The sequence below is a fragment of the Amaranthus tricolor genome, chromosome 8 (genome assembly GCF_026212465.1).
Source record: "Amaranthus tricolor cultivar Red isolate AtriRed21 chromosome 8, ASM2621246v1, whole genome shotgun sequence".
Classification (NCBI taxonomy): domain Eukaryota; kingdom Viridiplantae; phylum Streptophyta; class Magnoliopsida; order Caryophyllales; family Amaranthaceae; genus Amaranthus; species Amaranthus tricolor.
This window is the reverse complement of record NC_080054.1, coordinates 23,415,677-23,438,742: the sequence shown is the minus strand read 5'-3', so window position 1 is coordinate 23,438,742 and position 23,066 is coordinate 23,415,677. Positions and strand designations below refer to the sequence as shown.

General features: G+C 32.1%; 4 protein-coding genes across 7 annotated transcripts; 2 read left to right on the top strand and 2 right to left on the bottom strand.

Annotated features, from left to right (window-relative positions):
* Positions 1 to 1,843: 1,843 nt before the first annotated feature.
* LOC130820577 (U-box domain-containing protein 4-like) lies at positions 1,844 to 5,659 on the top strand. The gene is made up of 3 exons (XM_057686006.1): positions 1,844 to 1,930; positions 2,931 to 4,054; positions 4,960 to 5,659. Exons 2-3 carry the CDS (start codon positions 2,987 to 2,989, stop codon positions 5,023 to 5,025), a joined length of 1,134 nt encoding a protein of 377 aa, XP_057541989.1. The 5' UTR covers positions 1,844 to 1,930; positions 2,931 to 2,986; the 3' UTR covers positions 5,026 to 5,659.
* Position 5,660: 1 nt separating this feature from the next.
* On the bottom strand, positions 5,661 to 7,928 carry LOC130820578 (peamaclein-like). The gene is made up of 2 exons (XM_057686007.1): positions 7,664 to 7,928; positions 5,661 to 6,089 (listed from the first exon to the last, which is right to left on the bottom strand). The coding sequence occupies exons 1-2, from the start codon at positions 7,773 to 7,775 to the stop codon at positions 5,890 to 5,892; spliced, it is 312 nt and encodes a 103-aa protein (XP_057541990.1). The 5' UTR covers positions 7,776 to 7,928; the 3' UTR covers positions 5,661 to 5,889.
* A 2,302-nt stretch (positions 7,929 to 10,230) lies between these two features.
* LOC130820579 (uncharacterized) lies at positions 10,231 to 14,697 on the bottom strand. Of its 2 annotated transcripts, none has more exons than XM_057686009.1 (3): positions 14,575 to 14,697; positions 10,585 to 10,747; positions 10,231 to 10,479 (listed from the first exon to the last, which is right to left on the bottom strand). In XM_057686009.1, the coding sequence occupies exons 2-3, from the start codon at positions 10,744 to 10,746 to the stop codon at positions 10,438 to 10,440; spliced, it is 204 nt and encodes a 67-aa protein (XP_057541992.1). In that variant the 5' UTR covers position 10,747; positions 14,575 to 14,697; the 3' UTR covers positions 10,231 to 10,437. The 2 variants fall into 2 exon arrangements, with proteins under 2 accessions (XP_057541992.1, XP_057541991.1); XM_057686008.1 differs by having other exon boundaries at positions 14,443 to 14,688.
* Positions 14,698 to 17,537: 2,840 nt separating this feature from the next.
* LOC130820966 (uncharacterized) lies at positions 17,538 to 22,113 on the top strand. 3 transcript variants are annotated; one of them, XM_057686539.1, is made up of 3 exons: positions 17,538 to 17,696; positions 21,597 to 21,759; positions 21,865 to 22,113. In XM_057686539.1, the coding sequence occupies exons 2-3, from the start codon at positions 21,598 to 21,600 to the stop codon at positions 21,904 to 21,906; spliced, it is 204 nt and encodes a 67-aa protein (XP_057542522.1). In that variant the 5' UTR covers positions 17,538 to 17,696; position 21,597; the 3' UTR covers positions 21,907 to 22,113. The 3 variants fall into 3 exon arrangements, with proteins under 3 accessions (XP_057542522.1, XP_057542525.1, XP_057542523.1); XM_057686542.1 differs by having other exon boundaries at positions 17,544 to 17,696; positions 21,566 to 21,759; XM_057686540.1 differs by lacking the exon at positions 17,538 to 17,696 and adding an exon at positions 17,798 to 17,902.
* Positions 22,114 to 23,066: the final 953 nt, after the last annotated feature.

The window sequence follows — 23,066 nt, the reverse complement described above, 5'->3', positions numbered from 1 at the left end:
AACCATCCATATATCACATACCTTGTTCTCATGTTCTTGCCGTATGTATTAAACGACACTTATCCTACGACCGTTTTGTGGACTCCTGCTACACGACCCAGAGCTATGTTAACACATATGAATCCATATTCTTGTCGTTGATTGATAAGAGGTCATGGCCTCAGTACACCGGTGTTGAGGTGCTACACGATCCAGATCACATTCGTGGATTAGGAAAACCTAAGTCCAGGAGGATCACGAACGAAATGGACGAAGGATCGCGGAGACGCAACGCTTGTCGACGGTGTGGTAGTGACGGTCACAACACTAGAACTTGCACGTCAAGGTAAATAGTATCTGTATTTGAGTATATAAACGTAGAGATTATCAAACAAATAAATAACATAAGTAAACAATTTGAGTACTTCTTAATTATTTTTTACAATACTTAACGCTTAGTTATTGTTGAATTGCAGCAGAGATGGATCCAGCAGCTCCAGGCCCTCTCGACCCTAGTGTCTTTACAATGCAGGCGAATCATAGGAGCATTAGAATACTGTTTGTATATATTGAACAATTGTACATATAATATAGTAACGTAAGTGAACTTTCAAAAAAAAGTATTAACATTTATAAATTGAGAGTAAAACTAACATAATACCTTATGTTACCTTTAAAAATTGATTGAATAGAAGAAGAACGATGTAGAATGGATATAATGAAGTATGGGAAATGATGGAGCTATTTATAGAGCATCATTACAACGGTTATTTTCAAGTTTCTAGCGACTATTTTTCTAATTAACAACGGCTACTTTAGTTCAAAAAAAAAATTAAAACTTCAGTCGCTGTTAGTAACAGCGACTTTGGCCTTTTAATTTTTTTTTGTTTTTTCCTCTTTCGCTGTTAGTAACAGCGATTTTACCCGAGGCTAGACTTGGATGTACGGAAGCTTATTTTGAAAAATAAGTTTTCATGAAGCTTATTTTAGAAATTAAATTGTTAAATAATCTTATTTATTTCAAATACTCGTCTTTGCCTCTTGGTGAAGAAAGGGCCCACAATTTGAAGCTTTTTTCCTCGTCAACTATTTATTCCAAAGAATTACTCCTTTTCCAAACCATCTGATTATAAAAACCTTAAATTTGAAACGACAACATAGAAAATCAAAGAATTACTATAAGTCTTGAATTTTTGATGTAGATTAGTCAAAAGTCAGGTATAAACAACACTAACAATTTTAAAAAAAATATTAGTTTGTATGACATCATCGTATTATCATGAAATTAATTTATATATAATTAGTCTATTTATTTAATTGATCACTTATAAATTTATAATTAATTATTTTAACACATAAAATATAGAAAAAATTATCCTGAATAATCCTATCTATTACCAATCTGTTGTGAATAATTTCTACTAAGATTATTTATAAATAATCCAACATTTGTATATTTTTTGCTGACAACACTCCTTTTCACATTTTAACCGGATCTTGTAAGCATCTACAAGCTGTTATACTCACTTCTTTTTCGTCATTATGCTTCTTAGTTGGTCTATTTCTACTCCTCTTTGTTGGTAGGTATCTACGATAGCTGGTTGAAATGTGGCAAGAGGTGCTGACAGCAACAAATATGCAAAGGTTAAATTATTTAAAAATAATTAATAGTAAAGATTATTCATAGCAAATAAACAACCTATGAGATTATTCCGAATGATATTTACTAAAATATACCTACATCATTGCAATAGTAAATAGTCTAACCACCATAAGATTGTCTCATTTAAAAATATGGTTTACAAAAAGCGCTTTAATTAGAAGCTCAAGACCAAAATACGCGGTTATAACTCAACGTCTTTGAAACGTCTTATATTTTGACATCCATCTACTACGAGTAACTCTCAAGCTTCAGTTCTGCCTCGCTTCTCCGCCATTTTTGCTTCTTCAGGTTCTTCTTCTTTTCTTCTTGCTTCTTTCTTCTTTCTTTTATGTTATTTCTAATTTCAATTTATTTTCTCCATTCTCCTTTTTGTTTGGTTTTACTGTTTGATTGCCTTGCCTGTGTCCACTGTTACACTCTTTTTGCATCACAAACCCCGATTATGATTGTTTAATTTTGATTGAACTTAGATTTTTGTATAATTTCATCTTGTCTGTTACTTATATACACAACTATATGTTTCAATTCTAAAATTAATCATTCCATCAGGTTTTGCTCTCTCCTGCTGATTTTTGCCGACTAAATTAATTGTCATTTTGATTATAAATATTGATTTATATCTGTCAAATCATTTTATTTTAAAGTTTGATTTCAACTTTTGCTTGTAAGTTGGGGGAGTACAAGGCCAAATCTTTTCTTGTGATACCGATGTCAAAAATCATTCATACTTCATGACACAATTATAGACTTTACAACTTTCTAAAAATTCAGGTAAAAATACACCAATTGACTGATTGATTAATAAGGTTTAAAATATGATCTTGTATCCACATTGGTTTGTACTTTTACATAATTGTATATCCATTTTCAAGTTGGGTGAAATCGGATTCGATTTTTAAAGTTGGTTAAATATCAAGTAGTCAAGTATCAAGATTATATAAATGTAAAGGATTTGAGAAGATGATCGGTTAGAGTTATGAATTGAGGAAACATTGCATTTGTTCGTCGTAGCAGTTTTAAGATTTTCAATGTTCTACAAGTTATATCCCTACCTCTACTATCAATTGTACATCTACAACTTCCCACGGCTTTAAACAACTAAGCGTTACCCTTACAGTTACCTTGCACGTCTTAGAAATATATGATACGTTAATCTTACAAAACCATGATTGTGGATTTTTGTATTCATCAAGATTAAAACCCTTCCACTATAATTGAAGCTTCAAGCGTGTTGATTATTTGATTAAAAGATGGTCATAATAAGTAATGATGTTGTGTTTCTTAACAGAACAAGTTTACAAGACAGAAATAGTGGCATATAAGGAGCTTCTTAAACTCCCATCTATGATGGTTCCCAACCCTGCTTTAAGCCAAGAAAAAGCTGAAGATGTCAATCAGCAACTGCACAATTCAGCAGCAGATGCCGACAATATTGAAATAGTCAATATGATGAAGGATCAAGATGCTTCTGCATCAGAAAACAATCGTAAAAAGGAGCACCGGAGAAGATACAATCACAAATCCCGTCTTCATTCATCAAGACTGTCTCCCATATTTTTATCTACATCATTACGGGATGTTCAAGATGAGGCTGCAGCGGTCTTAGAGGCTCGTGTTAAGGAACTAATAGAGCACCTAAACAATAGCACTACTTCACTTGAAACATTAAGAAATTCCACTTGTGAACTCCGGCTTCTAGCTAAGGACATGGATAACAGAATCTTGATAGCGAGTTGTGGGGCTATTACACCGTTAGTCAGCCTACTGCGTTCTTCAGACCTAGTAACTCAAGAAAATGCAGTAACTGCTCTTTTAAACTTATCAATCAGCAACAACAACAAGACCAACATAGTGAAAGCGGACTCAATTGAGCCTTTGATTCATGTCCTTAAAACGGGCACCTCTGAAGCCCGTGAAAATGCAGCTGCAACATTATACAGCCTATCTGTATTTGAAGAGAACAAGATTAGGATAGGAAACTCGGGTGCTATAGGTCCTTTGGTTGATTTGTTAGGGAATGGAACTCCCCGTGGTAAGAAAGATGCGGCTACTGCATTATTCAACCTTTCTACATGTACTGAAAACCGGTTCACAATAGTAAAATCAGGTGCTGTTAAACCTCTGATAGAACTGATGGATCCTGCAACGGGGATGGTTGACAGAGCCGTGGTACTGCTAGCGAATCTGGCGACAACACCGGAAGGAAGGAAGGATATTGCAGAATCAGGAGGAATAAATCTTCTTGTTGAAGCAATTGAATTGGGTTCTCCTAGGGGAAAAGAGAATGCAGCTGCTGCACTAGTGCATTTTTGTTCAGACAGTACTAAATACTGCAGGAAGGTGTTAGAAGAAGGTGCTGTGCCACCTTTAGTGATTTTGTCTACGTCTGGGACTTCAAGAGCCAAAGAAAAAGTATGCCTTTTCTTTTTCAATTTATACAAGTAAAGATTATGAATAACTGGTTGACTACTTTTCCTTTCACTTTTGTCACACGAGTTCGATTCTCACCACCTGCAAGAAGGGTTGATTCCCTCCTCCCCTTGCTGCTCTTAGATGATCCTCTGGTCTTACCTCCAAATTAAAAAAAAAATTAAGTATATATTAATGTGGAAATGTTGATGATGAATTTCGGAAAATGTATTTCTTAACTGGTATTAAAATGAAAATTTATCCTTTTATATTTCTTTGATATGGTAATCATTTTCCATAGTTATGTCCCAGACTGTAGGCTTTTAGCCCATCAAAACTGCTACAATGTCTTAGGTAATATTCTTAGTAGTTGAAATTGGAACTTCAGCTTGTTATGATTGACGATATACAACTATATTCTATCACCCAAATGCCATTAAGTGAATCCCACCTTGTGGGATTTGAAAGGGTCAGATATACGTAATATTACCCTTGTTAATGCTAAAATTAACAAAGAGATTGTTTTTGATTAATCATTGGTTGATGATATGATTGACATTAATATATAAGTATGGAGAGTTTGATGCTTCAATTCTATACTTACCCTTAGTGTAAAAATGCGATAACGGTAGCGATTGGAGTAACAAAACGGTGATGCAGTAACGAGAGTGATGCTGTTATCGTACGTCTAAATACCGGTCAAAATCATAAGATATCCTTTGTTACAACTTAAAACACGGTTTTTTCTTTTACAACATTATAACGCAGGAAATATGAATTGTTTATTTTGGAAACCCTATAATGCGGCTGATGCGATGCGGCCTTGTTTTTACACTATGTTACTGATCACTATCTGTTGTTTATTAAGCTGCTAATTATCATTTTCCTTTCGTTATGCACATTTGCAGGCTATTAAGATTCTTCATTATTTGAGAAACCTACAACAACAAGCCTTTAATGCAAGGAGAGGCTGATAACTATAATCGGGACTGTTAAGACTTTGGAAAGTCGTCCGTGAATTGGAGTGATTCTCATTAGTTGATATTTATACTGTATGTTACAATATCTTTCCTAACATCGTTATTTATCCTTTAGTTTACAACATCATTCCTAATAGCGTTAGGTAACTGCGGATAAGAAGGATATACATATACTATCCAATAGTAATGAAAAGTTAAAAAGTTATTTTTATATATTACCATTTAAAAAGGTGGTATTAAATGGTAAAAAAAATTGTAAAAGAAAACTTTTTTATGATTAAAGTTTCATGACCATAAGAATGACGTAGTACATTTCATAAAAAATCACATCACAAGTCATTCTCATTACCCTCTTTTAGAACCAATAATCAAACGGGCCATAAGAGAATGAAATTATCGCAATTATCAGAAATTGTAAATGTAATCTTCTGTAGTACCAGTGTACCATCCAATGTGCTTATACTTTGATTTTAATAAAGATCATATGTCGTTCACATATTGTAATTAATTAGTCAAGAAATGGATTCTGTTTTCTTCTGAATTGGTGATTTACTGAGTAAAAACACAATAGTATGCTTCAGGTTGTGTAACTAAAGATACTATAAAGATGAACAAATATACTTGCATATTATATTACTAATGCTATTAGAAAATCCAGTTTTACATTATTATGCATTTACCTATTTTGATAGATTCTCCTGTGATACACTTATTTTCGAAGATGGAGATATGCACTTCATAATTAACTACAAAATTATGCTTAAAACTAGACAGGTCTATGTTTATACAGAAGTAATAATTGATTACGGAAAAGACTAATACATACTACATGGGATTATTCTTAGGGGAGCATTTTGTTTAAGGACACTTGGGGTTACCCTTAGAGTTCCTCATATCTCTGTAACAAGGGCATTCATGCTTGTTGCCAAAAGTTCCTGATGGAACACAATTGCATTTCCGGCAGCAAATATGGCAATATTTTAAACAGTTGTCATGTCCTGCTTTGCTGCATCTAACCGCACATTTGGAGCCACAAAAGTCACCTGCACCTTCATAATCTACACAATTCCAGGAGAAATTTTAATTTATGATGCCTTGGAATTTGGAAAGAGAAAACATTTGATTATACCCATTTTTCAATCTGACTAAGAGTTTTGTAATTATTTTTTTAAGTTAAAATTTATCTTTAAATACCTTAAGAACTAAGGCACACTGAATATTACAATATAATAAATTCAAAGAGCTGGAAGAGACAGTTGGGCGACTTTAAGTTCACCCGCTATTAAGATTTAATTCAGCAAAATAATTAAATTTGCTAATATGGTAGAGAAACGGTCATAGTACTCAAGAATGCAAACATTAGGTGACGTTCGAGGATCAAGGCTAGCAATTGGCCTAGGACAGGTGTAGGAAGGTTAGAGCAACAAATGGAAAGACCATTTGTTGCAAGCTTTGCGTTGCTGTATAAACACAATATGCCTATGCTATTTGTTAGTAAGCCAAAATGTTAACTCACTCTATGCTTTATTAATCCCTAAAATTAGCCTCTCTTCTCCGGTTAATTAATTTCTCTTTTGTAATATAAGACAAAATGTATTCTAATAGTATTATTTGAAATATAAAAAAGTTTACAAACAAATCACAGAAAATATTATTTAAAATCGAACATGAATAGCGCTATTTTATATTTAAATCTTTGAGGGCTTAAGTGGTCGGCTACCCCGAATGACCTAATAACCGGCACTGGTTATTAAGATTAAAGCTTTGTTTCTTCAAACACATATTTAAATACAACTAATTAGAATAATAGATGTAGCCTAAATTTGATGCCTTAGGTTAAATCTTTGCGCCATTATTGTTTATATTTAGGTAATTAATTAATTATCATTCATCATCCATTTACACATTCTTAGTCTAATTCATTGATTAGACCATATACAAACCTCTTCTCAAGTGTCCTAATTTGTATTTGGGAACTTCCTTTCACCTTTTGTTGAACTAAAATTATGAACTAGTTTTTTTATCACGTTTATTTACACAAAAGTCATTAGGCCTAAAAATGGTCAAATCAAGTTTCAAACTTGAAGCTAATAAGATGGAATTCAAATCAGTGACATAATCATCTGATATTCTGAGATCATGTGAAAAAATGGTCAAAAACAAAAAACTTAAACCCATAGTTAAGTCCAAAATCTGGTATATACTATCTGACATGATTCATCATTCATGTTTGGTTATTAATTTCTCCCTTTGACAAGCTAAGTTACTCCAGGAAAGTACTACTTGTACTCTGTTACTAGTAGCCAACAGGACTCAGTTCAGAAGCACTAGTTGATACTAAAAATATAAAGATGTAAAAATGCAGGAAATAGTACTCCTATATACAGAGTGGTTGAGATTTGAATCTGTCGCCTATTATCATGCTAGCTCTGATACCATGTTAAAGTAACTAAATTAACCAAAAACTTAAGCTAATGATTAAAATTTCAGAATATGTTCTGTAACAGCTTGTACAATACTAGTACAATAATAGTAAGAGTATAAGATATAAACCATAATTCAATTAAACAGAATACACTACATGATCTAATTGTATTAATTTATTTTTTTTTGCAACAAAAAAATAACTTACTTGGTTTAGTTTTGGATGCTGCACCAACATGATCAACAGCCATGGATGGATAAACAAAAGATGAAAAAAGAAGAATGAAAATTACAGACAAAGTTGCAATAAAAAGCTTCATGATTTCTTTGGGAAACTTTAGAGTTCAAAGGATTTCAGGCCTAAGGTCTTGTTTGTAAAATGTAATGGGGTTGGATTAATGAATATATTATATATAGCCAAGCCGGATCCATGCTAAATATTCAGTAAACGGTGAAAAGATATACACATAGCCAGTGCTACATGCTGCCATTTTGTAAGGACACTTATCTTGGATGCTTATCCAAATTTAACATGTATACTAACCCAATGCTAACTCTATACAAATTACTCTCTTTTTCCTTTAAATTTATACTGTATAATTTAAAAATTCTCATATATTTAAGTCACTTAGTACAAACTTAAAAAATATTTAAAGTACTAAAAAAGAGCTTTTGTGTAAGTATCATATATATTTCCTCTATCACTATAAATTGTTATATCTGTTCTATTAACTTTGTAACAATTATATTTTACATAGTACCCTTATCAATTTCTTTAATTTTTTCTTCTTTAAATATCTATACAAGTTAGTGGTCTATACTTATCTCAATATTCGTGTCATTGATAAATGTTACAATTTTTAGCGGACAGAGAGTATTTGGATTGTTGGGTTACATCCAAGTATTGAATTATTAATTTCCTACAATTCAGATTAAATGTCTCATTTGAAATTTCCACAAATATAAAGGTAAAAACGTATCTACACTTACAAATCATGAAAAAGCAAATCAAGCATGTAACCATCACAAAAAAGTGTCGATAGATACAAATTAAAAAGAAGCCAAAACAAAAAGATATTCATATATGTCAAAAATCATTGTAAAAACAAAAATATGATAATTAACCTGAACTGACTTGAGCATTTACTTGAAGAAGCAGTATTTATCATGCAATGTATGCAACGCACTACAGAACGATAACCCCAAAAATTAATGCTTCAAACTAAAAAATTGTATGCCCGATAAACTCACACATTGTAATACAATTCAGTGTTTACACAACTTTTACAATCTTGTTCCAATTCAGCAAGTTATATGCTGGATTTATGTGTCTAGAAAATGACAAACTCATCTTGTTTTGTACATCTGATTAGTCCAAAATAACTTTATTCGCTGTACAACGATAATATTAGCCTTAATCCTAAAACACAAAAAAATTGTCATATATATACAAATTTGTTATTGTGTCAATTATTTCTCTCTATCTTAGCTTCGTTTGAAATGATAAGGTTCAAAAATGGAGAAGGTTTTACCCTAAAAGGATTGCTCCTCAAGGACTGCACAAACATGGCTTTATCTGAGCATCATTCCTGTCAAACAAATGAACATAAAAGCATGAAAACATAGATCTTACAATTTATTGATTAGATTTCATGAAGGAATATTATCATTATATAACCACAATAACCAACAATACTGAAGATAACACGTCCATCGAGGAAAAGAGGAAAGCAATGAGTCGCTGCTCTTAAACGACGACTCGTTTCTTATGTTCTGAACTTGAATATCACTTTTTAGAAAAAAGTGACGAGTCGTAGTTTTTATTCTATTTGCCTATTTTGGCTTACAAGAATGTGACAACTCATTTCCAAAAGCAACGTGTCGTGACTTTTCCTATGTTTTCTTATTCATTCCTTGCCTTTGTTTTGTCATTTTTGGGACTGAAGTTGTAACACTTATATATGCTTCACTATTTTTATCCGCCAAATTATATTTGTTTCTTGCTTGCTTTCAGTTCGCTCTAGGTATTTGTTCTTGGCTGGGAAATTTGTTTACTTTTTTCTTTGATTAAATTTGCTTCAATTTGTTTTAGTTTGTTTCAATTGTTTTATACTCTTTTTTCTTCTGTTTTCCTTTTATTGGCCATTGTGATTCTTCCATTAGTTTTTCCCTAACCAATGAAGAGAACATCATTTACCTGATGAACCTTGACGATCTTGCAGAATTTGATTTCTTGGAAATTGGGAACAGAATTTGCCAATAAAGTGAATTCATAAAAGAATTGGAGTTTGAGAAATCTACTCCAGTTCTTTTCATATACAGGGGTACATCAATCAAACACTTACGCCTCACGGTCCGTTGTTGGCACTTAACAATAGTAATGGAAAACTTTGTAATAATTTTTCACAAATATATCATGGTAATAAAACTTTAATCTATGAAAAAAATTATTTTCAACTTTTTATTATCAGCTACTACCACATTTTCATATGGTAATTTATTAAAATTAATTTTATGAAAAAAATAAAATAATAAAAATAGAACAAACACGACTATTTAATTTATCAAGAAAATTTTCTTCTAAAATTACACTAGTTTTCCATTACCATTCCCACCAATTAATACTTACTACAAACGGGCAGTTAGATGAATCTAGAATACCAATGGCAAAATATTAATTCTATCTAATCGTATGAAAAAGTGCATGTAAAGAGAGTTCAGCACAAGTTCAAGTTCACGTGTGAAAAAACAAGTATATTAAAAAACCAAGCAAGCTTTTAAAGGATAATCTGAAATCATCAATTGATAATGCAAATTATTACATGTAATTCTCCAAAAGGATGCCACTGAAATTTTGAAATGGAAACAAAATTACAAGTTCAAGGAAAATTTCAACATCAATGCCATGTCAAAGCAGTTCATATCAGCTGCGAATAGACAATATTTTGTCTATTGATTCCTACTTATATTGTCTATTCATTCTTACTTCCCGATTCCATGAGACATGTTATAGAGTCCTTTACCCTAGAGGAATAACATGAAAAGCAACATGTGAGGGCTTCAAGCGAAGAAACTACGTTTCTCCGTGACAAAGAAAATTAACATAACGGAAGAAAAGAAATGACTCACAACTAGGAACAATGAAGTAGCGGCTAGAGCAAGAGGAATAGCAACAGAGGTGACCTTGTCCATGCGTCCTTTTAGATATGTATGCTTGTGGATGCTTTGAAAGTACTTTTGCTTCTCAATAAGCTTCTCCCTGGGATAAAAAGGTGCCTCTGACTCTACCATCCTTCAGGCCGCAACAAAAAAATAATAACCTTCTGTTAGAATATGTCCAATATCAATGGAATAAGAAGCAAATACTAATGAAAGAAAAAGAACACACATAGCTTGATTAGAAACGGAATATCAATCAGCAACAGATACCACATACGACACATAAAATCTGTTTCGGCTATGATAGCAATAGGTGCATGTCATTTTAGTCAGTATTTAGTCACTTCACAGAAGCATTTACATCAATTTAACGAAACACATCCTAAGCACATTAACACATGAAAAAGCAGTTTTCACTCCCTCCAATAATTTTGACATAATCTGCAGCAGTCTCTTAAGAATAATGGCAAAGAGCACACACATTTGTAAAAATCACCTTTCACACCCAACTTTTCCTGTTTAGTGTCTCCAAATCTGCAGCAGCCTCTTAAGAATAATGGCAGAGAGCACACACATTCGTAAAACAACATATCCTTCTAATGTAAAATATACAATCGACGCGTGCACACTATTGTAAAAAACAATCCATTTAATGTAAAATATCCAAGGAACACAACTGTAATAAAACAAAAAATCTATCAACGTAACATATCCAGCAAACATAATTGTAAAACAAAAATATTTCAGGGAAAGACAGAGGCAGCATAGGCATGCTTTGAATTTAGCAGTTCATATCTCATCATACTACAACTTACAGGCCTAGGAAGTACATCAAGCACCATAACAGTCTATGCACCCATTTAGGCTTATTATGTAGCACTGCTTCCATAAAAACGGACCAAAAACCTATAGAGATCCTAATACCTAAACATATATGTATAGTTATTCTAAAGGTAAACAGATAGTACGAGAAATGCTCTATACCGGGTCAACAAATAATGTAGTAGGATACTCAAACACAGCACACTGAACAATAAATGCTTTTCCATCAAGTGGATACAAATTTAACGAAAAAAAGTAGAGTACAGAAGATTTATTGGTCAAGCTTAAGGAAAAGACCAAAATAATGATGAGCAGTTGATGGCACTTGGTAAATAGAAGTATAGATCAACATAACAAAAAAGAAGAGGAAAATTTAAAGAAAAAGAAAAAAAGGCATCTCATGGACAACGAGTAATACAAGGAAAATAAAGACATAAATAGTATGGTGTTTTCAACAATGACCATGGGTAAGTCCACAAGTAAATGTGACACTTAATTCACTTTATTAGAGCGTGTTTGAAATACTCCATTTGTCCCCATGAAGTTGCAGCTCTTTCTATTTTCGTATGTCCCTTAAATTTCACAACATTTCCTTTTATAAAAATGTCCCCTAATATTTTTGATAAACATCTGCAAAGATTCTTTCTTTTAATATAATCCACACAATTTTAATGTCTCAGCACTTGATAATTGTGTCATTTTATGGTATTGTGAATCCATGGGGTTAGGTGAGATCTGTGTTACTTGGACTCGGGTACTGATGTCTGATACCGGTACATGTCCAAGTGTCTGATACGCCTAAATATACAACTTTACGCCTGAAATAAAGTGTAAGCGCCATACAAATGTCCGAGCATCAAAGATTGGACACGAGTACGTGAAGCAAAATGAGAAGTGCGAGTAACATAGGGTGAGATAGTATTTTAAGCTTCAAATCAAGGAAAGCAAAGTGGAAGGGAAAAAAACATGTTTTCCTTTAGATCTTTTCATTTTAGAAGGATTTATTTTGATCATAATGTAAACTTTCCAACAATTCTCTTCCCTCTATATACCTTCCCTCTCTTTTTGGCATCTGAATGAGGAAAATGACATTCCTTAATTTCCCTCACCTTGCTTTCCTTCCATTCAAACATAGTATTAAAGGACATTAGAAGAGGTACTAAACATATTAATCTGTCCAATTGTAAATAGGAATAACAAATACCATCAAGAAATCCTTAGAACGTTGTTACATATTTTGGCAATTAAGATAAGGAGTTCATTATCATGAGAGATAAGAGGGCCTTTGGTCAGGATTAATCGAAAAATGGATTGCATGAGTCCTAGCTAATTCCTTTTGGTGAGGTTAGGTAGACTATTTTTCATCATCTTTATAATCCAGTCTAATAAAAAAACACCAAACCCTTCTTTAGGGACTTAATTTCCGCATCTCGCTCTACACCATAACCACCTCTAGAATAGCCTTTAGCATCAATCGGCACAATCGCAACTCCTAACCATATCCTCCTCCTGTTGCCTCCACCTCTCTCCCAGACCAACTTCAATTATAAATACCACCACCTTACCTCCATGGCTTCCTTTCTTAACCAAGCTTTCATCACAACAACCAATGAATTAATCAAAATCATCATATTGCTGACAACCTTCAATGAGAAATACACAACCACTATACAAAAAGGAGAGTAGAACCATATTCCAATCAACCATTGCCAGTTTGCCACCATTGGGCTACAACAACCAAATCTTCATCCAACAAAATCATATCCAACATCACCCAATGTCGACTGTGCCTAGCTATTGGTATGATATACTTGGAGTATAGAGATGTTTGTTAATATTTAGTGATAAACATCACATCTACACAAGCAATGAAAACGCAAAATTGTGGTGGGAGCTATGAGGAGATTCCCTGATTTTGGTATGAAGTTGAGTGGCTAGTTTAGTAATAGTGCCTCTTCTATTATGAGTTACGCTACGTTTGATATTTTTCCAATGTCTTTCAAGCAAAACATAATTATGAGTCACCCTTTATTATTTCCTTTCTCGCCATAGACAAGGACAAACACAAAACCACTCCTAATCAACAAAAAGAATGCAGATGACAAGATGCACTTCAAATAATATTCAAGCCTTATGATTGAATTGCATACGATTTCTTTCCATACTAAAACTGAGCAACGGACGAGAATGTTGGGATACCTAACTACTATTACTCAGAAGGAATCACACGATTGAATCACTATATTGAGAATGAGAGACTTCAAACTAGTAAGGGCAATCATGCGATCAATACTCACATAAACTACCCATTATCATATTAAAAAAGTGATGAGCAAATAACAAATAAAGAAAATTGTTTCCAACAACCATAGATGAAGCACAAAAAAGCAACCCCTGCCAACTACAAAGTCCTTACTCAGCTATTACATAGCATGGCTTAAAATTTCTATTCACCTAATAGTCCCACCTAAAATCCATTAGCATAATACCATTCCAAAATGTCATACAGTCAAATCCTCACACCTATCGCCTTCTCCATCATACAAAAAATATGCTCTGCTCTAGCAATACCAAAATCATATTCTCCGCCTTTCGCTAACAGCACCATATAAACCTCAACAAATCAATCATTATCATTGACATCAAGAGATACCAAACAATTCAATTGGATTTTGTATACTCCTATTCAAAGTATTCAATCACAAGGTTCCAACAACAACACCACACAGATTCCCAAGAGGTAAAGTCCAACATACAGATCGGATTAAATATAGTCCGATAATTTGTGTCCTTAATCATAAGTAAATCAGGATACACGCGAAGGCAAACAGATCGGAATCGAATACACAAAAGAATTAAAAATTACCGTAAGATTAAGAAAGATAATCATTTAAAAAGAATCACCGAATGAAATTTCAACAAAACCTTAAAATGGATCAATGAAATCCTAAAATCAAGAACGCGCAACAAAGATGTGGACAACAATAACGCGAGATGAGAAATCACCTGTATTGAATGAAATCAGATGAAAACTTCGGCGGTAATCGAATACACAAAAGAATTAAAAATTATTACGAAAGATAATCACATAAAAAGAATCACCGAATGAAATTTCAACAACGCGAGATGAGAAATCACCTGTATTCAAATATTCTTCAATCCGTCAAAAAAAATATTTAACTATTGACAAAATAGCTTAGTGTTAAACCTTCTCTTTTCTTTATTAACACTATATATGGAAATCATTCTGTAATTACTTTGTAGTATTATTATATTAATTCCTATGTTTCATTTATAACACTTTATTCTTTTATCTAATATAATATATTATTTTAATTATTTATATCTTGTGTTATGTATATCATTATAAAATTATGTGATTAAACATTCAAATATGATGTTACTTGGTTATATTTTTTCTTACATATCATCCGCAATATATAAAATAAGCTGATGAATAATAAAAAAATCAAATGTTGCAAGTAAATAGCTAGGAATAGAGGTAGTATTTATGTAAAACCTTAGTTTATTTTTTTAGAATTACTCACTTTTATGTGATATTAAAAACAATTTAATGGGATATTTGGAAAAATAGCTTAATTTGTTGAATTTTTATGGCATATTTAGATATAAATAGATAGTTAGGTGGAATACAATATGCATAATATGTTTAACTACGTGTTTCGAATGCATTTCAATAAAGCATTCAATCTACAGACCTTCAATAAGTGTTAAGGAAATTCATTGATTAAAACAACTTATGGTACATTATGAAGCTTGGTCCCTCCAGAAATTTTAGTCAAGTTTCGCCATTGGATAAATGGTGTGTATTGACAGGGAATAGGAGGAGATCTAAAAATGGCAAAATGATTTATTCAACAAGTTTAGCTTATTTTGATATCCATAAAGAGTTGAGTTGTGAAACAAGTCAATGCTATTATGCTAATGTTTGGTAAACTAATTAATTGAGACATCTTATTGATATAAATAAGCTATTTTCAACAAGTTGCTCATAGCAGCGAATTCAAAATTAGTTATTAATTGCTTGCCAAAAATGTTTAATTATGTGACACTTTATTATACTCCCTCTTATTTTCTATAAATATCTAATTTGTTTTGGCACATTTGCTGTGTTATTTTAATCTTAAATATCTAATTACGTTTGAGTAAAAATTATAAAAAGTTAAAACTAATAAAATTTATATCAAGACGAATCAAATAAAATCTCATTTGACTATATTTAATTTATAGATTAAGAACATAATACATATTGAAAGTAAGTTATACAAGGTTGGAATACAAGATTCAACCCATGGAAAAGCAGCCACTGTAATTCCTTTTTTTTTTTACGGATTTTGAATTAATTTGGACCTTGGAATTTGATTAAGCCCCTTCAAAATTTCAAAATTTTCAAAAATAACACTAATTTCTGTATGAGACGGTCTTACAGTGAGACACGTCTTATGTGTGAGTTAACAAGCTAGTATAGGTGTTGGTCAAATAAAAAGAGAATGATAGCGTAATATATGAATACATGTACAAATCTTGAATAAACATAATTGAATAATAAATATGTAAATACTTAATATCAAATATATTGCACTATATATTATTTTTCTAACTGAATACAATATGTATAATACGTTTATTTACGTCTTTGAAATGCATTACAATTTTTATATTTATTAAGTAATTGCATAAATTATAATAATATAAACTTAATTACAAATTATATACCCATACAAAAATATAATAGTGAATAGGAGCGTATACAAAATAGAAGTACAAGATTCGACCATGGAAAAGCAATCATGAAATTTCTTTTTTTTTTTATGGGTTTTGGATTAATTTGGAAATTAGAATTTGATTAAACCGTTTCAAAATTTCAAAAACTAATAAAATAACGCAAATTTTTATACAACACGATCTTGCCGTGATATGCGTTTTATGTCTGGGTAAATAGCCCAATAATACAAATTAGTATATAGATATAAGTCCAATGGATGATTTGTGTTAGTTTGACCATTTGTATAACTTGAATTTTAATTTTTTTTATTCACTTACGAATAGATGATTAAAAGGAAAATGACAACGTAATTAGTGAATACATGCATGAATCTTGAATAAACATAATTAAACAATAAATATATGTAAATACTTAATAGCAAATGCATTGCACTATATATTATTCTAACTGAATACAATATGTATGATACGTTTAATTACGTGTTTCGAATGTATTACAATATTTATATTTATTAAGTAATAGAATGAATTATAATAATATAAAATAAATTATCATTCATATTTAACCATACATAAAGATATTTAGTTATTTTAAAAAAGTATATAAATATTAATTAATCTTCTTTAAATTCTTAAGTAGGTATAAAAATTCTTTAAATGCATAACCTAATGTAGCTCCAAATTAATTAATGTTGTGTTTAATTTCATTTAAAAAAATGTAAAGATGGCTCAAATTTAGTGTCTTGCAAATCAAATTATTCATAATTGGAATTGATTTGATTCAATTCCACCTTAAAAGGTACTTAAAGGTGAGCGTTTGAAAATAACTCTTTTGCCATTCTCAAATTTTTTATTTATGATTTTATAATTAAAATTTATAATTTGAAATGAATTCCTTATTTACAAACACAACCTAAGGAAAATAAAGTGTTGCAGAATCAATTTTAAATAAAATGTAACAATGATAACAATGGTAATTGGGATAACATAAATTATTGTAAGAGAGGGTCTTTTTGAGATATGCACTATTTATATGGGCTAAATAGCCCAATTAATACAAACTAAAAACAAATAAAGATGCGGGCTTTATGTTTTGAGGCCGTCTTTTAGAGAGACGGTCTCTCACAACAATAACTATTGTCATAAATTATAGAAATCAAAATGTTAAAAAATTACCATAGTTTAAATTAAATCGATTTATATGGAAAACAAATTACTTTTATTGAGATTTACAATATTAAAAATATTTATAATACTAGTATATAAAAACAATGATAAATTAAGCTAGCGAAGGAAGAATTCTGATATTTTATTAAAAAAAATGAATAGTTGAAAATTGAAAATTGAAAATGACAGCAAGCCCACAAATTTCACGCTTTCGGATTTTGGTAATAGTTGCTCTTTCATTACTTTCATTTCCGCATTTCCTTGCTGCATCGGCGTTTACCTGAGAAATCACATTTTCTCTCTCCTCTCGAACTGCCGAAGTTTTCATCTGATTTCATTCAATACAGGTGATTTCTCATCTTGCGTCATTGTTGTCCACATCTTTGTTGCGTGTTCTTGATTTTGGGATTTCATTGATCCATTTTAGGGTTTTGTTGAAATTTCATTCGGTGATTCTTTTTATGTGATTATCTTTCTTAATCTTACGGTAATTTTTAATTCTTTTGTGTATTCGATTGCCGCCGAAGTTTTTATCTGATTTCATTCAATACAGGTGATTTCTCATCTCGCGTTATTGTTGGCCACATCTTTGTTACGCGTTCTTGATTTTAGGATTTCATTGATCCATTTTAAGGTTTTGTTGAAATTTCATTCGGTGATTCTTTTTATATGATTATCTTTCTTAATCTTACGGTGATTTTTAATTCTTCTGTATTCGATTCCGATCTGTTTTCCTTCGCGTGTATCCTGATTTACTTATGATTAAGGACACAAATTATCGGACTATATGTAATCCGATCTGTATGTTGGACTTTACCTCTTGGGAATCTGTGTGGTGTTGTTGTTGGAACCTTGTGATTGAATACTTTGAATAGGAGTATACAAAATCCAATTGAATTGTTTGGTATCTCTTGATGTCAATGATAATGATTGATATGTTGAGGTTTATGTGGTGCTGTTAGCGAAAGGCAGAGAATATGATTTTGGTATTGCTAGAGCAGAGCATATTTTTTGTATGATGGAGAAGGCGATAGGTGTGAGAATTTGACTGTATGACATTTTGGAATGGTATTATGCTAATGGATTTTAGGTGGGACTATTAGGTGAATAGAAATTTTAAGCCATGCTATGTAATAGCTGAGTAAGGACTTTGTAGTTGGCAGGGGTTGCTTTTTTGTGCTTCATCTATGGTTGTTGGAAACAATTTTCTTTATTTGTTATTTGCTCATCACTTTTTTAATATGATAATGGGTAGTTTATGTGAGTATTGATCGCATGATTGCCCTTACTAGTTTGAAGTCTCTCATTCTCAATATAGTGATTCAATCGTGTGATTCCTTCTGAGTAATAGTAGTTAGTTATCCCAACATTCTCGTCCGTTGCTCAGTTTTAGTATGGAAAGAAATCGTATGCAATTCAATCATAAGGCTTGAATATTATTTGAAGTGCATCTTGTCATCTGCATTCTTTTTGTTGATTAGGAGTGGTTTTGTGTTTGTCCTTGTCTATGGCGAGAAAGGAAATAATAAAGGGTGACTCATAATTATGTTTTGCTTGAAAGACATTGGAAAAATATCAAACGGAGCGTAACTCATAATAGAAGAGGCACTATTACTAAACTAGCCACTCAACTTCATACCAAAATTAGGGAATCTCCTCACAGCTCCCACCACAATTTTGCGTTTTCATTGCTTGTGTAGATGTGATGTTTATCACTAAATAATAACAAACATCTCTATACTCCAAGTATATCATACCAATAGCTAGGCACAGTCGACATTGGGTGATGTTGGATATGATTTTGTTGGATGAAGATTTGGTTGTTGTAGCCCAATGGTGGCAAACTGGCAATGGTTGATTGGAATATGGTTCTACTCTCCTTTTTGTATAGTGGTTGTGTATTTCTCATTGAAGGTTGTCAGCAATATGATGATTTTGATTAATTCATTGGTTGTTGTGATGAAAGCTTGGTTAAGAAAGGAAGCCATGGAGGTAAGGTGGTGGTATCTATAATTGAAGTTGGTCTGGGAGAGAGGTGGAGGCAACAGGAGGAGGATATGGTTAGGAGTTGCGATTGTGCCGATTGATGCTAAAGCCTATTCTAGAGGTGGTTATGGTGTAGAGCGAGATGCGGAAATTAAGTCCCTAAAGAAGGGTTTGGTGTTTTTTTATTAGACTGGATTATAAAGATGATGAAAAATAGTCTACCTAACCTCACCAAAAGGAATTAGCTAGGACTCATGCAATCCATTTTTCGATTAATCCTGACCAAAGGCCCTCATATCTCTCATGATAATGAACTCCTTATCTTAATTGCCAAAATATGTAACAACGTTCTAAGGATTTCTTGATGGTATTTGTTATTCCTATTTACAATTGGACGGATTAATATGTTTAGTACCTCTTCTAATGTCCTTTAATACTATGTTTGAATGGAAGGAAAGCAAGGTGAGGGAAATTAAGTAATGTCATTTTCCTCATTCAGATGCCAAAAAGAGAGGGGAGGTATATAGAGGGAAGAGAATTGTTGGAAAGTTTACATTATGATCAAAATAAATCCTTCTAAAATGAAAAGATCTAAAGGAAAACATGTTTTTTTTCCCTTCCACTTTGCTTTCCTTGATTTGAAGCTTAAAATACTATCTCACCCTATGTTACTCGCACTTCTCATTTTGCTTCACGTACTCGTGTCCAATCTTTGATGCTCGGACATTTGTATGGCACTTACACTTTATTTCAGATGTAAAATTGTATATTTAGGCGTATCAGACACTTGGACATGTACCGGTATCAGACATCAGTACCCGAGTCCAAGTAACACAGATCTCACCTAACCCCATGGATTCACAATACCATAAAATGACACAATTATCAAGTGCTGAGACTTTAAAATTGTGTGGATTATATTAAAAGAAAGAATCTTTGCAGATGTTTATCAAAAATATTAGGGGACAGTTTTATAAAAGGAAATGTTGTGAAATTTAAGGGACATACGAAAATAGAAAGAGCTGCAACTTCATGGGGACAAATGGAGTATTTCAAACACGCTCTAATAAAGTGAATTAAGTGTCACATTTACTTGTGGACTTACCCATGGTCGTTGTTGAAAACACCATACTATTTATGTCTTTATTTTCCTTGTATTACTCGTTGTCCATGAGATGCCTTTTTTTCTTTTTCTTTAAATTCCCCTCTTTTTTTTTGTTATGTTGATCTATACTTCTATTTACCAAGTGCCATCAACTGCTCATCATTATTTTGGTCTTTTCCTTAAGCTTGACCAATAAATCTTCTGTACTCTACTCTTTTTCGTTAAATTTGTATCCACTTGATGGATAAGCATTTATTGTTCAGTGTGCTGTGTTTGAGTATCCTACTACATTATTTGTTGACCCGGTATAGAGCATTTCTCGTACTATCTGTTTACCTTTAGAATAACTATACATATATGTTTAGGTATTAGGATCTCTATAGGTTTTTGGTCCGTTTTTATGGAAGCAGTGCTACATAATAAGCCTAAATGGGTGCATAGACTGTTATGGTGCTTGATGTACTTCCTAGGCCTGTAAGTTGTAGTATGATGAGATATGAACTGCTAAATTCAAAGCATGCCTATGCTGCCTCTGTCTTTCCCTGAAATATTTTTGTTTTACAATTATGTTTGCTGGATATGTTACGTTGATAGATTTTTTGTTTTATTACAGTTGTGTTCCTTGGATATTTTACATTAAATGGATTGTTTTTTACAATAGTGTGCACGCGTCGATTGTATATTTTACATTAGAAGGATATGTTGTTTTACGAATGTGTGTGCTCTCTGCCATTATTCTTAAGAGGCTGCTGCAGATTTGGAGACACTAAACAGGAAAAGTTGGGTGTGAAAGGTGATTTTTACAAATGTGTGTGCTCTTTGCCATTATTCTTAAGAGACTGCTGCAGATTATGTCAAAATTATTGGAGGGAGTGAAAACTGCTTTTTCATGTGTTAATGTGCTTAGGATGTGTTTCGTTAAATTGATGTAAATGCTTCTGTGAAGTGACTAAATACTGACTAAAATGACATGCACCTATTGCTATCATAGCCGAAACAGATTTTATGTGTCGTATGTGGTATCTGTTGCTGATTGATATTCCGTTTCTAATCAAGCTATGTGTGTTCTTTTTCTTTCATTAGTATTTGCTTCTTATTCCATTGATATTGGACATATTCTAACAGAAGGTTATTATTTTTTTGTCGCGGCCTGAAGGATGGTAGAGTCAGAGGCACCTTTTTATCCCAGGGAGAAGCTTATTGAGAAGCAAAAGTACTTTCAAAGCATCCACAAGCATACATATCTAAAAGGACGCATGGACAAGGTCACCTCTGTTGCTATTCCTCTTGCTCTAGCCGCTACTTCATTGTTCCTAGTTGTGAGTCATTTCTTTTCTTCCGTTATGTTAATTTTCTTTGTCACGGAGAAACGTAGTTTCTTCGCTTGAAGCCCTCACATGTTGCTTTTCATGTTATTCCTCTAGGGTAAAGGACTCTATAACATGTCTCATGGAATCGGGAAGTAAGAATGAATAGACAATATAAGTAGGAATCAATAGACAAAATATTGTCTATTCGCAGCTGATATGAACTGCTTTGACATGGCATTGATGTTGAAATTTTCCTTGAACTTGTAATTTTGTTTCCATTTCAAAATTTCAGTGGCATCCTTTTGGAGAATTACATGTAATAATTTGCATTATCAATTGATGATTTCAGATTATCCTTTAAAAGCTTGCTTGGTTTTTTAATATACTTGTTTTTTCACACGTGAACTTGAACTTGTGCTGAACTCTCTTTACATGCACTTTTTCATACGATTAGATAGAATTAATATTTTGCCATTGGTATTCTAGATTCATCTAACTGCCCGTTTGTAGTAAGTATTAATTGGTGGGAATGGTAATGGAAAACTAGTGTAATTTTAGAAGAAAATTTTCTTGATAAATTAAATAGTCGTGTTTGTTCTATTTTTATTATTTTATTTTTTTCATAAAATTAATTTTAATAAATTACCATATGAAAATGTGGTAGTAGCTGATAATAAAAAGTTGAAAATAATTTTTTTCATAGATTAAAGTTTTATTACCATGATATATTTGTGAAAAATTATTACAAAGTTTTCCATTACTATTGTTAAGTGCCAACAACGGACCGTGAGGCGTAAGTGTTTGATTGATGTACCCCTGTATATGAAAAGAACTGGAGTAGATTTCTCAAACTCCAATTCTTTTATGAATTCACTTTATTGGCAAATTCTGTTCCCAATTTCCAAGAAATCAAATTCTGCAAGATCGTCAAGGTTCATCAGGTAAATGATGTTCTCTTCATTGGTTAGGGAAAAACTAATGGAAGAATCACAATGGCCAATAAAAGGAAAACAGAAGAAAAAAGAGTATAAAACAATTGAAACAAACTAAAACAAATTGAAGCAAATTTAATCAAAGAAAAAAGTAAACAAATTTCCCAGCCAAGAACAAATACCTAGAGCGAACTGAAAGCAAGCAAGAAACAAATATAATTTGGCGGATAAAAATAGTGAAGCATATATAAGTGTTACAACTTCAGTCCCAAAAATGACAAAACAAAGGCAAGGAATGAATAAGAAAACATAGGAAAAGTCACGACACGTTGCTTTTGGAAATGAGTTGTCACATTCTTGTAAGCCAAAATAGGCAAATAGAAT

Excerpts from the sequence above, each read along its gene's own strand:
- LOC130820966 (XM_057686539.1), top strand. The coding sequence starts at position 21,598 with ATGGTAGAGTCAGAGGCACCTTTTTATCCCAGGGAGAAGCTTATTGAG. Across the intron at positions 21,760-21,864 it reads CTACTTCATTGTTCCTAGTT|GGTAAAGGACTCTATAACAT; the intron begins GTGAGTCATTTC and ends TTATTCCTCTAG.
- LOC130820579 (XM_057686009.1), bottom strand. The coding sequence starts at position 10,746 with ATGGTAGAGTCAGAGGCACCTTTTTATCCCAGGGAGAAGCTTATTGAG. Across the intron at positions 10,480-10,584 it reads CTACTTCATTGTTCCTAGTT|GGTAAAGGACTCTATAACAT; the intron begins GTGAGTCATTTC and ends TTATTCCTCTAG.
- LOC130820577 (XM_057686006.1), top strand. The coding sequence starts at position 2,987 with ATGATGGTTCCCAACCCTGCTTTAAGCCAAGAAAAAGCTGAAGATGTC. Across the intron at positions 4,055-4,959 it reads CTTCAAGAGCCAAAGAAAAA|GCTATTAAGATTCTTCATTA; the intron begins GTATGCCTTTTC and ends GCACATTTGCAG.
- LOC130820578 (XM_057686007.1), bottom strand. The coding sequence starts at position 7,775 with ATGAAGCTTTTTATTGCAACTTTGTCTGTAATTTTCATTCTTCTTTTT. Across the intron at positions 6,090-7,663 it reads AGCATCCAAAACTAAACCAA|ATTATGAAGGTGCAGGTGAC; the intron begins GTAAGTTATTTT and ends GGAATTGTGTAG.